This window comes from Neurospora crassa, linkage group VI, assembly GCF_000182925.2.
Source record: "Neurospora crassa OR74A linkage group VI, whole genome shotgun sequence".
NCBI classification, from domain to species: Eukaryota; Fungi; Ascomycota; class Sordariomycetes; order Sordariales; family Sordariaceae; genus Neurospora; species Neurospora crassa.
The window spans coordinates 534,834-548,293 of NC_026506.1; the positions used below are offsets into that span (position 1 = coordinate 534,834).

At 51.9% G+C, this 13,460-nt stretch overlaps 3 protein-coding genes across 3 annotated transcripts; all 3 read right to left on the minus strand.

Annotated features, from left to right (window-relative positions):
* Window positions 1–28: 28 nt before the first annotated feature.
* nit-6 (nitrate nonutilizer-6) lies at window positions 29–4,312 on the minus strand. The gene is made up of 4 exons (XM_955262.3): window positions 3,998–4,312; window positions 3,743–3,890; window positions 1,604–3,636; window positions 29–1,539 (listed from the first exon to the last, which is right to left on the minus strand). Exons 1-4 carry the CDS (start codon window positions 4,117–4,119, stop codon window positions 312–314), a joined length of 3,531 nt encoding a protein of 1,176 aa, XP_960355.3. The 5' UTR covers window positions 4,120–4,312; the 3' UTR covers window positions 29–311.
* An 875-nt stretch (window positions 4,313–5,187) lies between these two features.
* On the minus strand, window positions 5,188–8,811 carry NCU04721 (neutral ceramidase). Its single transcript, XM_955263.3, has 4 exons — window positions 7,852–8,811; window positions 7,116–7,786; window positions 6,537–7,067; window positions 5,188–6,486 (listed from the first exon to the last, which is right to left on the minus strand). Exons 1-4 carry the CDS (start codon window positions 7,967–7,969, stop codon window positions 5,350–5,352), a joined length of 2,457 nt encoding a protein of 818 aa, XP_960356.3. The 5' UTR covers window positions 7,970–8,811; the 3' UTR covers window positions 5,188–5,349.
* Window positions 8,812–9,341: 530 nt separating this feature from the next.
* Window positions 9,342–13,191, minus strand: NCU04722 (hypothetical protein; the record flags this gene model as incomplete). The annotated part of the gene is made up of 6 exons (XM_955264.2): window positions 9,342–10,370; window positions 10,443–10,783; window positions 10,843–11,105; window positions 11,170–11,729; window positions 11,786–12,859; window positions 12,912–13,191. The coding sequence occupies 6 exons, from the start codon at window positions 13,189–13,191 to the stop codon at window positions 9,907–9,909; spliced, it is 2,982 nt and encodes a 993-aa protein (XP_960357.2). The 3' UTR covers window positions 9,342–9,906.
* Window positions 13,192–13,460: the final 269 nt, after the last annotated feature.

The following is a 13,460-nucleotide window of genomic DNA, read 5'->3' on the forward strand; positions in this document are numbered from 1 at the left end:
GAGGAATGACGATTCTCTACGTGGAAGTATGGCATAATTGGTTTGAGCTACCTTCGGGTTGCGTTGACAGCGAACATAACCAACCAGTGTCAGCCTACGGATGAGTGTTCAAGACATAAGGACGGGAGCAGATTAAAAGTATACCATCATCTCCAGACGGACAACTAGTGGAAACCCTCCAAATTCCATCCAAACAGCAGCTACATCTGGTTAGATTCATATACCAAGCATCATAACACCTAGACTCCCAACCTAATCACCATAATGAACAACCGTTAAGTAGAAGCACGAAAGAAATCACCTCATGGCCATCACCACTCCAACCCAGGCCCACCACAGCCCCCTCCCCCAACCGCCTCAACCAACTTCTTACCAACCTCCTTCCCAGCCTCGCTAGCACCCGGCTTCCTCCCCCTCCTCCCCTTCTTCCCCTCTACCCCTTTACTCTTATTCAACTCGTCCAACTCTCTAAGTTGGCCTTCACCCGCCTCTCCCTTCTTGACCATCCACTTCTTCGTCCCCAATTCCCTGTCCAACTCGTCAACAGGCGGCAGCTTGATATACACCATACCGTCGTCTCTTTCTTCCACATCAAATGTGGCAATGGAGAGCTCGTTGTCGTTCTTGCATGACCCCGACGTGAGCGAGAAGTTTCGCTTGTGGAAGGGGCAGGAGATCCAAGGGCTGGCAGGGCCGGAAGGGTTGGTGGTGCAAGAGGAGGAGGCTGTGGTTGCCGGTGTGGCAGAAGAGGTGGGAGACTGAGGTGGAGATGTCACAGGGGATGAAGACCGAGGAGGAGTACTAGGTGGTGATGGCGGCAGGGCGCTAGAAGAACAAGAAGATGGCGACGGATCGGTGCCAACAAAACCGTCAGACAAAGCAAAGGTGCGCTTGTGAGGACACATCTGCTGAGAAGCGTAGTACTTCCCTTTGATGCGCCAGACGGCCAGTTGCGTGTCGCCGCGCTTGATGCTGGCGGATATCCCGTTGGGAAGGTCGTCTGCTCCCTGGAAGTAGGATGCTTCGAGAACGGGTTGCCAGGTGGTTGATGACCACTTGTCTCGCAAGCCCTTGAAGTCCGCCTTGGCTGAACCGCCTTCGTCCTCGCGGGGCCACATCACGGGTCTTTCTTGCCCGCGGTCGATTTCGACTTCCATGGGTGGTTGGCCCTCGTCGGTGTTGGCGAACTGCTTGAACCGCTCCTGCATCGCGGGGTTGTTGAGAGCTTCGGCCCACTCGTCAAAGTAACTGTCTACCAGCTCTTGCATCTGGGCTTCTAGTGAGGCGCAGATACCGAGGCGGTCTTCGAGGATGACTTCCTTCAGGTAGTCGATGCCACCGGGAAGGGCTTCGAGCCAGCGCGCAGTGCGTTGGAGCTTGTCGGCGGTGCGGATGTAGAACATGAGGAACCGGTCAATGATGGGGATGACGTTGGTCGGGGGGACGTCTTTGGCGAGAAGAACGGAGTGCTTGGGCGTGGTGCCGCCGTTGCCGCAGATAAGGATGTTGAAACCCTTTTCGGTGGCTATGAGGCCGAAACTGTTTGTTGTCTGTTAGTACTTCATCGATCGACTAGAAGAAACATCACAAGGGGGACACTCACTCCTTGTTCCCCGCCTCCGCGCACTCTCTCGTACACCCAGACACTCCTCCCTTAATCTTGTGCGGCCCCCTCAACCCCTTATACCTCTCCTCCAACCTGACCGCCATCCCCACGCTATCACCCACTCCATACCTACACCACGTTGTCCCGACACAGCTCTTGACCGTCCGCAAGCTCTTCGCGTACGCATGCCCGCTCTCCATGCCTGCATCCACCAATTTCTTCCAGATCTTCAACAAATCCTGCTTTTTCGCGCCAAACATATCGATCCTCTGCCCGCCAGTGATTTTGGTGTAGAGGTTATACTCCTTGGCCACCTCTCCAATGACAATCAACTTCTCCGGCGTAATCTCTCCCGCCGCAACGCGAGGAACGACCGAAAAGGTTCCGTTGCGCTGGATGTTCCCCATGAACCGATCATTCGTATCCTGCAGGCCATGATGAGCAGGACTCATCACATGATCATTCCACAGCGACGCAAAAATGGAAGCAATGGCTGGCTTGCACGCTTCGCACCCCAAGCTATCCGCATCCGCGCCGGCTTCGCGCATCACGTCCGGCAGGGTACGCAGTCGCTTGACGGAGATGATGTTGTACAAGTCCGCGCGCGAGTACTCCGGGAAGTGCGGGCAGAGGTTATTCTTGACTTCAGTCCCCAGCGACGCCATGGTGCGGTTGAAGATGGACGTCACCAGCGGCATGCACCCGCCGCACCCCGTGCCGGCTTTGGTGCATGACTTGAGGTCGCCTAGGGAGGTGCATTCCCCGGACTTGAGAGGGGCGACGAGGTCGGCTTTGGTGACGTTGTGGCAGGAGCAGATTTGCGTGTCGTCGGGGAGGTCGTCGTCTCCGTTGTCGTCACCGGACTTTTTGGCGCCGAGGATGAGTTGCGATGGAGGGACGTCCAGCTCCTTGTGGGTCTTGACGAGCGGAACGAGACGGACGTAGTCGGTTGTGTCGCCAATCATCATTCCTCCTAGCAAGTACTTCCCATCCGAAGTGAAGATGTACTTTTTGTAGACGGAGAGGAAGGGGTCTTTGTAGGTGAGTGCCTTTACCTCCGCCTTCCCGCCGCTCTTCTTGAGCTCCCTCCTCAGTTTGGGCGGTAACTCCTTCGGTCCATCGCGGTCGGCAAAGAAGTCGCCGAAACTAGCCACTTCCACACCCAGCAACTTGAGCTTGGTGCTGAGGTCCGGCCGCTTGAACACGCGCGGCGTATGTAAATGCGCTTGCGTAAAGTTAAACGCCAACACGTCCGCCATCTCCACGCCGGGCCCAATCAGCCCGAACGTCTGGCCTTTCCAGCTGGCACACTCGCCAATGGCATAAACGTCCGGCGCGCTGGTCTGGAGGGAATCATCCACCACTATGCCTCCTCCCCCGCGCTCTGCGCACGTAATCCCCGCTTCGCGCGCCAGCTCGTCCCTGGCTTTGATCCCGATCGCGAAACAAATGGTCGAACAAGCCAGGTATTCCCCGTCTTCGAAGCGTATCCCCTTTACTCTTTTCTTCTCTTTCTCTCCCTCGTCTTTCGATTCATCACACTCAACTTCCTTGACCCTCTTTCTCGTGAGAACTTCAACCCCCAACCCCCTTACCCCCTCCAACACCAAAGCCCCGGCTTCCCCGTCTACTTGCCGAGACAAAACCCACCCGTTTCTTTCGATCACCACCACACGTCCGAATACTTGCAGGTCCATTAGGGCTTTGGCTGCTTCTAGTCCTAGTAGTCCCCCGCCGACTACCACGCCTGTTGATCCCTTTATTTGAGTGTCGGATGACCATGTGATGAGGGACTGCAAGTCGGCGATATTCCTGTAGACGAAAACGCCGGACGCATCGTGGCCTGGTGTAGAGGTGGGCAGGAGGGCGCTAGAGCCGGTGGCGAGGATGAGGTGGTCGTAGGGGAGGGTGGTGAGAGAAGGAGTGGAGGGGGGTGGGGAGATGGTGAGGGATTTGGTGGCGGGGGAGAGGGAGAGGGCAGCGGTGGAGAGGTGGTGCGTTAGGGAGGAGGTTTGGAGGTGTTGTTTGTACTGTTGATGGTCAGCTTCTGTTTCGGGTGGTTGAAAAGGAAATGGGAAATGGGAAAGGGACAGAAGATAAGAAGGAAACGGACGGGGAAGGACTGGAAGAACGTACCCATTCCAGAGGATTAAGATACAACTGCTCAACTTCGCGATGACTAAAGAACGACGTCAAGCCGACGCGGTTGTAGGCTACATGTGGTTCTTCGCCGATGACGACGATTTCGTATTGGCGCTGGGTGTCGAGTTTGATGAGTTTTTCGCTGTGTATTATCATTCGTATCAGCTTGTGTCATTTTCTTTGACTTCCACCATAAATAATCCTAACCCAAAAGCAATAGTTATTAGCTCAAGTTGAGGGAGAACTCACATAAAAGCAATACCAACCATGCCCAACCCCACGACAACAATCCTCTTTCGGGGAGTTGTAGTTGATTCTGGACTTGGGCTTGGGCTTGTACTTGAAGCCATATCCAATGATGTGTTTGCCATTGCTGGCTGACGACAGAAAGACTAGAGTTGGTTGATGGAAAGGGTATCGTATAGTACAAGATAAGGAAGAACAACTTCAAAGGATCAACTCCGAATGTTCAATCCACATTGAGTTCGTGAACAAATGAACCAAATGTCAAACTAAAAGGTATGAAATGAACTCAATAGATAATCTTGAAGAAAGGGGAGGAGACGACAGGAACAGACTACACTCCTTCGTTCATATTTGGCTATCATTCAGTTTTATGAGACAGACAACCTTTCAAAACCCATACCTGCCATACCATGCACCCCAATTGATATCCAGCAGTCCGATACATGACAAACAATGGAAACAGCCTAAATCTCATCGATAGACCAACTTCTTTCGATAGAACCGCAAAAAAAAAAAAAAAAAAACGAACATCTCCGACAATGTTCAAACGCTTTCTAACGCCAGGCGATAAAAACATACGATTAGGAAACCGGGCCATGGTAAATCGCGACGCCACTAAGAATCATGCTACTAATACATACATACCTAGAGGCACTTATGTAAGTCACCGGAGAAGGACATCTCCACGGCGGCGCATCACCCCTCCCCTCCGATCCCGCTCATATTTGAAGGTACTGTACCACCCGACTAGAATAGGTTTCTGGAATTCCAAGGTTCGTTGCATATGTAGTGTAGACTAGGAGGTAGGGTACTCGAGGGAGAGAGGCGATCTTTGATAAGCAGATTGTTATTCACTAGAGGTACCTAATACTTGGTAAAGTAACCTACTGATAGCAGCTACCCTTATCTAACCAATCAGAGGCGATCAATTCCTTACCCAAGTGATCAATTGAGGCTCCGCGGAGATACCTACCATAGCATATGTACCTAAGTCAGGTACCAAGAAAGATAAGCACTCGTCGCCTGCATCAGGGGGAGGGGAAAGAAACGTGGGGTGATTGTTAAAGTAAGACCTGCGGACCGCGGAAGTGTTACTTTTTGCAAAAGTCTGTTCATCTTTCTCCGGGGATTGATGTCGCTAGCATGTCGTCGGGATCTCGGTTTCTTTTTTCCCCCAGTACTGGGTTTGGTCTGGACTTTCCGAACGTTTTCCATGGCTCGGTCGTATGCACCTGGTTTCTATAACAAAACCATGCGTTCATCCTATCATCATCCCATCATCATCATTTCTCATTCACATGCCATTCATGACCACCCATCTTACCCCAAAAGCCACCGTCTCAAATTGGCTTGTCCTAAGTCAACTTAAACTCCTTACTAACCCCTTGAAACTCCGTAATCTTCCCAGTAATAGCAGCCTTCGCATCCCCGTAATACCTAATCCTATATGTCCCCGTCGGATCATCTCGCTCCCCATTACTTTCCGTCCTGGTCTCCCATCTGATCGTCACTTCACTATGTCCCAACAATCCATTCGTTCTCTTCCATTCGTACGTCATATTCCAATCCTCATCACTCCGTACCTGTGTCCACGTCTTTCCATCTGCTCCCAGCTTCTCGACCGCGGCGTAGGTGCCTTCCAGTCGCAGGTTATTGCGCGGGTTGGCGCCTTGGAAGACGGCTGTGACTACGCTGCCGCGTGTGTACGAAGATGATGGTTGCGTGATGCACGTCCCGAATGGTTTGGAGGAGGGAGCGCCATCGTAGACGACTCCTGTGATGAAAGATAGGGAGTCATCTCTGTTGTCAGGCGGGCTAGGGCCTGGGGGTGGCGAGCTGGTAGAGCTGGGGGAGAGGTAAGGGAGAGCAGAAAGAGTGAGGTTGATGTACGCCGGCAGTTCGTATTGCCCAAAGAGCGTGCTAGCGCCTTCGTAGCGCTGGACAGCGTACTCCTCGGGGGTGGCGACGTAGTGGGCGTAGGTGTTGGCGGGACCACCTAGGACAACAACGGGCTCGGTGCTACCGGTGAGCTTTTGTTGCTTGGCGGCGGCTTTGACGGCGTCACGCCAGCGACGGCCGGACATGGTGGTGGCTTCGGAAGGGGAGATGATCATGAAGAATTGGCCGACACGGAAGGATTGGATGTCGACAATGTTGGGGGTCCAGACATAAGGGTTGTCCATCTCGCCGACGTCGAGGAGAATGGGCTTGGGCTTTTGGCAGGCTGCCTGCTCAGCGGATGGAACTCGTAAAAGACCGCCCACGACGGACCAGAACGGGTTGTTAGGAGCACCAGAGTCGCCCTGGGTGAAGTCAAAGGCGCCAGGACCATCCGAGGTGCCAGCAGCGAAGGAGTGACCAAGAGCAGCAGGGCAGGTCTGGACCTCGGTGCCATTGTCGAGGTTGAACTTGTAGTACCGCATGTCATGGAAGTAGTGGAATGACCTCACGGTAGAGCCAACAACCGGCGTCGAGCTTGAATCAAGAGAAGTCTAACATCCGTAAGCAGCTGCTCTTCACACCAACGCAAAAGACCACTTACCCAAACATTCTTAGCACCAGCATACTGCTTCCTCCCAATCTCATAGCAACTGCTTACGCCCTTATCCAGCTTCTGGAAAAGCGGCCCCCTTCCATGACAAGCCTGCACCTTGCCATCGGCACAAGTGCTGCTTTCAAAATCGCATGCAGCACCGGTACCATCATCGCAGTAGGCACCCAGCGTATTCGGCGTGGTATCGCCCACATTCGCGTTGGAAAAGCCAGCAACGAAACCATCAGCAGCACGACTGTCGCCCTTGACGGATTGCTCAAATAGGTATGCGGCAACGCCCTTGTTGTCGGCGTTCACGAGCGTGTTGTTCTGAAAAACGGACGTGCCGTGAACGGGGTACCAGGTAAGAACACCGACGCTCTTCAGGTCGGAAGCTCTCCGGAACCGGAGGAGGGTCAAGGTCTTGTCGGTGTTGAAGGGGTACTTGGCTCGCTCGGACTCGGGGTTGGCGAGGTATGCGGAGGGACTGCGGTTATTGTTTCCGTCATTGATGTCGGTAGTGCCGATGTCAAGGTAGCCCTATTCAAGTTAGTCCTGTTCCAGCAAGTATGATGTGGTTGTTCATACCTCCTGAAGAGACTCATGCGCCCTTTTGATCGACAGCACAGCACCATCCACGATCGCCTGATAGCTCTGCTTGCTGAACCCCAGCGACGTGATCTGCGGCAACAAGTAGTTAAACCACGCACCCGGTCCGGAATGCGAGTGCGTCCCCGTAAGGGCAATGTTGGACTGGCCATAGACTGAGTACTCGTCTCCCATCCCTTTCAGCGCATCCAGAACACCATTGCGGACAGCCGTGTCTCCACTCTGAGTGTCAAGCACAATATACACTACGCGATTCTTGGGGTTCTTGGTCTCGCCAATGATGAAGGTGCGCGAGTATAACCGTTGGCGCAAACCGCTTCCGACCTGGCTGGTGTCCGCATACCCGCCCAAGCCGACCTCGACAACCGGGCCGGTGACGTCGGCCTTCCCGACACCGATCAGATACTTGTCACCGAGAGGAGTGTCCCGCGGTATGGATTGGGGGTTTGCGCGCTGGGCATGTTCGATGCGCTGAGCAAGCTTCCGAGCGTGCAACTCGGAGGAGGGGCCGAACTGGGCGATGGCGAGAGCAGTCAGGATGAAGAAGGAAACCACGGAGACGGCGATGGTGATGAGACGTCTGGGAGGCGCCATGCCGCCGCCGCGGTCTTGTCGATAGTACGGCATCTTGCGATGCTGGCTGCCTGTATCTGGGATGTGTTAGTGGAGGTCTGGATCTGAGAAGGATGTCTCAGAAGAGCATGTTTCTACATACCCTTGAAGAAGAAAAGAACTTGGGACAACGTCGCCCAGGAGAACCAAACATCCCCTTTGCTAGGGAGAGGCTTCGTGTCTATACCCATCTCATCCTCCCTGGACAGACACACGACCATCTACGCTCCCCGCACGGATCTGTACGGTGGAAGATCGAAGCGTGGGTTGGAGTCCCACTTGACTTCACAGCAACGATACTGCCAAGATCAAGGGCAAGGCGGTAACCCAACCCAATCGGAGGATCTCCCACGCTTGTTGTTCATGATGGTGGGTCGGGTGTTTTCCATTTCCACTTGCGAATAGGCGTTCTGTAACCTCTTGCCATGCTTTTTCTGTGTTCGCAGTGTCCATCTGAGGGTCCTTGCAGTCCTTGCCCAACATTAGAGACTCCAGCAGGGTACCATCCTCGATCTAGATCAGGCATTCTGCCAAGTTTTCCCTTGTCCACCGTAACGTACATACAGGGCTTTTGGCGAGCTGCAACGTGATGCCGTTTACTTCAACATTCAAAGTGGTAGAACGCCATCCATGCTCCGAGGCAGATGTCATTCCGATATGTGGTTCATGCTCAGAAGCCAATCACCGCTGTGTATCTTGACCGGCCAACATGGTTGGTAGAACTCGCCTTCTGGTGGAAGATTTGACGAGATTAGATTCTGTGCTGTCACGTCGAAAGCAACTCAGGCATCACGAGGGCTGTTCGGAGCATATCGAGTACAACATTCGCAGGTTGTATATTTCGGATCACGATCTGTATCGAGGAAGAGGGGTGGGTGGCACTGCGTCTGGCCGTTGAGATATTCCGTCCGCAGCTTCGGTTGCGATAAGGCACGCGAGGAGGAGGGCGAGGAGGAGGACGATGAGCCGAGGTGAAAGCAACGAGTTGATCAACCGAGACTTCGAATGAGGGGTATCATCACCGCCGCCAAAGAGGGGGGCGTTGGACCAACCTCCGTGTAGGTTGAAAGAGGAAGGTTACAGAGAACCAAAAAAAAAAAAAACATCACGGCCCAGGCACAAACGAACGAATGGAAGCTGATAGCGGACCCAGTCCCGATCTGGGCAGTCTAGCGGGTGGGGATGCCCTGTATGACGTACTCTACAGTAGTGGAACAGGGTGTCACCAGGGGGCACTTACCTTGTGCTATTGGCGCGCTATTAGTGGATCACCACCTAAACATCAACTGCCGTCCATGTGCTGCACCTCAACGGTCAACCTTATCTGGATCTTGTGTGCAACACAAATCAAAACAACCTCGGGATGGTTGTCGATGAGCGGAGAATATTCCTCGTGTTGATGGTTCCAATCTTCAGTGAATTTTGTCAACATGGTATAGATCTACCCTCGCATTCGCTTTCCCCTGAACATCACCTGGCGAGAACTTCCTTGGGAAGCCCGACCAGGCTTTTTAGCACGGCATGTTTCCTTTTGTCAATGTTGGTCTCAAAAGAAGAAAAGTTCTTGTATCTCACAAAGACACTTCCATGTTAAATGGCAACGCATAATTTTTGATTCTATCAGTGAGTATTCTATATGATTACTGCTTCACTTCATTCGAGGTGATCATCACCTGCTCGATATTCTCCCCGAGAACGAAGGCATCCAACAGATTACAACTCATGTCCAGATACGGAAGAGCTATAAACTGGAACCTTTCTCTCTATATCATTGGCTTTACCAGTGTAGCATAGCCTTATAGGCGGCAAGCATCGAAGCCTAACCTCCCAATGATATCCTCGCAAAACTTGTAGGAAAAAAGAAAATGTGAGAAAAAACTCGCCAGAATGGTTGTTGGTGTCGTCGTCGTCATGACTCCAGTGGCAGACTCAGATGTGAATTTTCCTCCAACCTGCAAACGTATAACTCCCCCAGACATACCCATCATCAGAGCAAGTGCAAGATGGCACCAAGAACAAAGTGAAAAAGAAAAGAAAAAAATGGAAAGAGTTCCTGAACGTCGCCCTTGGACAAAAAAACTCCAGCCCAACCCGGACTGCAATCAGCGATGTTCCTCCAAAGACCTCACCCATAGTTCCTCCGGAATTTCTCATCCGATCACTCAGAATCCTCCATCGCAAAATCGTCATCATCCTCCGCTTTCTCTCTGCTCTCCGCTGCGTTTCCCTCCTCATCCAGCTCCTCCGGTTCAGGCTCGACATACTTTCTGGGCAGCAAGAGACTATGGGGGCGTGTCGAAGAGGCCTCGTACCTCGGAACCCTCCACTCGGCCACCCATTGCATCGCGGTCTGTCCGACTTTCTCCCGAAACATGGTGGTGTGGTCTGACAGCTTTTGCTGTTTCTCGTTGACCGTCTCAATGTTGGTAAGCAAGAGGCCGATTTGGTCCCGGACCTTTGTCACGGCGAACTGGGCGATTGCCGAGAATTCCAGGGGAACCTTGGCCAGATGGATTTCATATCGTCTTTTCATCTTTTTGAACCCCTCGCTGAACATTCTCGTGTTCTGGGCCTTGACGTTGTCTTGCAAATACTTGCGGCGAGCTTGGTAATGTCCCTTGCCTGTAATAGTAATTTTCGTTAGTCGACTTTTTTTTGAATTGGAAACATTTCGAGGTCTCAATTTTGGCCTACCTCTGATTTCTAGACATTTGTCGAACATAGGCTTGAGCTTTTCTTCCATTGCGGTTCGGAACTCAGGGTGAATCTCAGCAGAGCATTTCGAAAGCTTTGTGAGTGTTTCGTGAACCTTGTCACATATCTCGTCTTTGACGCCGCGCACGATTGGTATGCATTCCAAGACGTGAGGAATAAGTTGGGGTGCAGTTTCTTGGATTTGACATACGAGCTCCTCCACGTACTGATCCCAGATTACATCAACTCGAGGCATGATACGCTTCTCAGCCGCTGGAATCTTGACCTGGAACACGCTGTGCCAAGTCTTCAGGACTACTTTTTCAAGGATGGGTACGACTCTGTGGAAGACACTTGTTAGCATGGACCATTTCATAACACGGCAATTTCGTACACATACAAAGCCTCGGGAAAGTTGTATTCTTGGCTGTCCCCGATCTTACTCCTAAACTTGTAAGGACCTCCGCCTCGTTTGAGAATCGCGTTGAAGGTAGTCCAGGCCATAAAGACCGAGGAAGTCATGTCGTTCGGGTATCTGGCTGCCCATCTAGTGGCAACTCTTCCCGCTTCTCTCTTACATATCTCTTGGGTTTGATGGATTTGAGTGAACGGGTCGAATGACTTGATCTTTTCTGACCACAAGTGAAGTTCTGCTTCTAGTTTCTGTCATTTTCAAGCGTCAGTCTCATAAGACATAGGAGCTTGGGGTGAATGTATAAGAGCCTACCTGGGAACACCTATCATGACTGCGGGAGAACACGGTCTCTATCATTTCGCGAGAAAAGCTGACGTCCATACCCTCTGGGTTGACATTTGACCATCTTTGGATGCCATGCGCGAGGCGGCGAAGTGCGTTGAGGAGACTGTCCAGATGAACTTCCCTCTTCTCCATCACGGAGTCGCATAGCCATTGACTAAGCTGAGGTATGCCGGTGTACGATTCGGTGGGAAACCCGGTCACCTTTCTTCCCTTGAGGAGGTCTCGGTATGCGGTAGCCGAGACAGAAAAGATGTCGGTAAGGCGTTCGCTTGAACTAAGCTGCTGGCTAGTTCCCTCCATCTCCTTCCACTGTCTTTCAAGGTTTTCCGTGAGCCGTTTCTCAATTTGACTGTGCCTCATGGACATGCATGTCCATTTAGCCCGGCCCTTGCATGCGCGCAAAGACAAAGCCGCATTGTACCGCTCTTGTTGGTGACCACTCAAAGTAGTTTCTTCGGTACGAACCAGTCTCGTCGTGTTGTTCACCCTGTTTCTTGCCGTCTTCATTTTCTCCTGGTACCTCTTGTCTGTGTCTGGTGTTAGCACCAAAATCGTGTGAGAAAGGAATGGACTGATACCATACCCTGCTGTATCTTTCTCGCACCTACCCCAGTGGGCTTCAATGCATCTCGATCAATGATTGCTTTCTGCTTCCTGTTCCTGTATTCAACGAGCTTCTTCCGGGTGTCTTTGATGCGCTGATCAAGATGCCCAATTCTTTTTGACAGTGACTTGATACTCTCCAGGTCCTCCTTCAGGCTTGCCTTGTTTTTCGCTTCTGCAGAGTTTCCGCTGAATGTATCACAGTCGATATTGTCCATCTGCGAAGCCACAATGCAAGATCTGTTCTTCTGAAGCTTGCCGTCGAGCTTCATTCTAAGGGCCTGATACTTGCTCATCAGTTGAAAACCTGTTTTCTCGTTAATTGCCCGAACTGATGGTGTCACGATAATAGTTGTGTCAATCTGCTGGTTGTAACGTTCAGCAACCTGGGCACGACTCTCGACGGCATCAGACAGTCCTGGAAGATCGACCAATGCAATTCCGTGTCTGAGGATATCAGCTTTGACGAAAATTCTGGCTTCCTTAACCAAAGGCCATGTTTGGTAGCCCTCAGTCGTTGCTGATGAATCAAGGTATGGCTTGATCTCCTCGGAAAACTTTTCCTTGTCGGCCGCATGAAAGTGCTTGCTGGTACCGAGAACGGACAGGACATCCTCATTGGATGCGAGAAGGTCTTCTGCTGAAAGTTCTTCCACTTCTTCTCTTTCCTTGCCCCAAACAGCCAGAATCTTCTGCAGTCCCTCTTCAATGGTCTTCTCGTTTTCCGCTTCTTGCTGGAACAACTCTTCTTCATCATCTGCGGAAGTTTCCTTTATCCTGTGACACTCAGCAAGCGCTTCGTATATCATTTCGAGCTCTCGTCTGACATCCTCTTGCTCGCGGAAGGCCACTACGGCAGTGAACTCGTGCTCAGGGTCATCGTTGTGGTTCCAGGAGACTCGACAAGCTGAAGATGTCGAAGCTTCCGAGTTGCTGGAAGGTAAGAGCTCCGGAATGCCTAGAAGCATGTTCAGAACTGTGCTCTTGCCAGCACCTGTAACGCCTGCAACGCCCACCAACACTTCAAATTTCATGTGCGCTTCTTCGAGTTGACCTGTTGCTACATGTCAGTCTTCGCAATTTCCAAACGAAAGGATTGGACTTACAAATCTCGTCCACCCAACCAACTATCTCTTGATCAAACAGCTCCTTGAATGCCTCTGGTTTCTCGTCTTTCAATGCTGATACAATGGAGTGACAAATGAACTTTGCATGGTGAAAGGCATCCTCGACAGCTTGTTGCTTGATAGATATACGAGACCGTAGCGGGTCCTTGGAACAGCTGTCCCAGGCAAAGGGAAGATATTTGCCGGGAGGTGTGGTGACGATGTCACGGGAATTTGCTTCGGCTGCCGAGGGCGCCTCTTCTTTGATAGGGACATCCATGAAAGAAATTGGACCGATAGTTGTGAGAGCGGAAATTTACAGAGGGCTCCGATCGTGATGCTTAACTTTGGAAGCGAATTTGAGCGGGAGGATCTGAACGATGAAAGGAGGTAATGTGAGAGATGGTTGACTGGTTACTGTGAGAGGATGAGGGAGAGGAGAGAAGGATCCCGAGTTGCAGGGCTAGGAGCCGTTTATTTATCCCTCAACTGCCATGGAAAAATAGCCCGGGCGATGAACAGCACGAACGTCTGTCAGCGTAAGGAGAA

Excerpts from the sequence above, each read along its gene's own strand:
- nit-6 (XM_955262.3), bottom strand. The coding sequence starts at position 4,119 with ATGGCAAACACATCATTGGATATGGCTTCAAGTACAAGCCCAAGCCCA. Across the intron at positions 3,891-3,997 it reads ATGGTTGGTATTGCTTTTAT|CGAAAAACTCATCAAACTCG; the intron begins GTGAGTTCTCCC and ends GATAATACACAG. Across the intron at positions 3,637-3,742 it reads ATCTTAATCCTCTGGAATGG|TACAAACAACACCTCCAAAC; the intron begins GTACGTTCTTCC and ends GACCATCAACAG.
- NCU04721 (XM_955263.3), bottom strand. The coding sequence starts at position 7,969 with ATGGTCGTGTGTCTGTCCAGGGAGGATGAGATGGGTATAGACACGAAG. Across the intron at positions 7,068-7,115 it reads CGCATGAGTCTCTTCAGGAG|GGCTACCTTGACATCGGCAC; the intron begins GTATGAACAACC and ends TAACTTGAATAG. Across the intron at positions 6,487-6,536 it reads CTGGTGCTAAGAATGTTTGG|ACTTCTCTTGATTCAAGCTC; the intron begins GTAAGTGGTCTT and ends TACGGATGTTAG.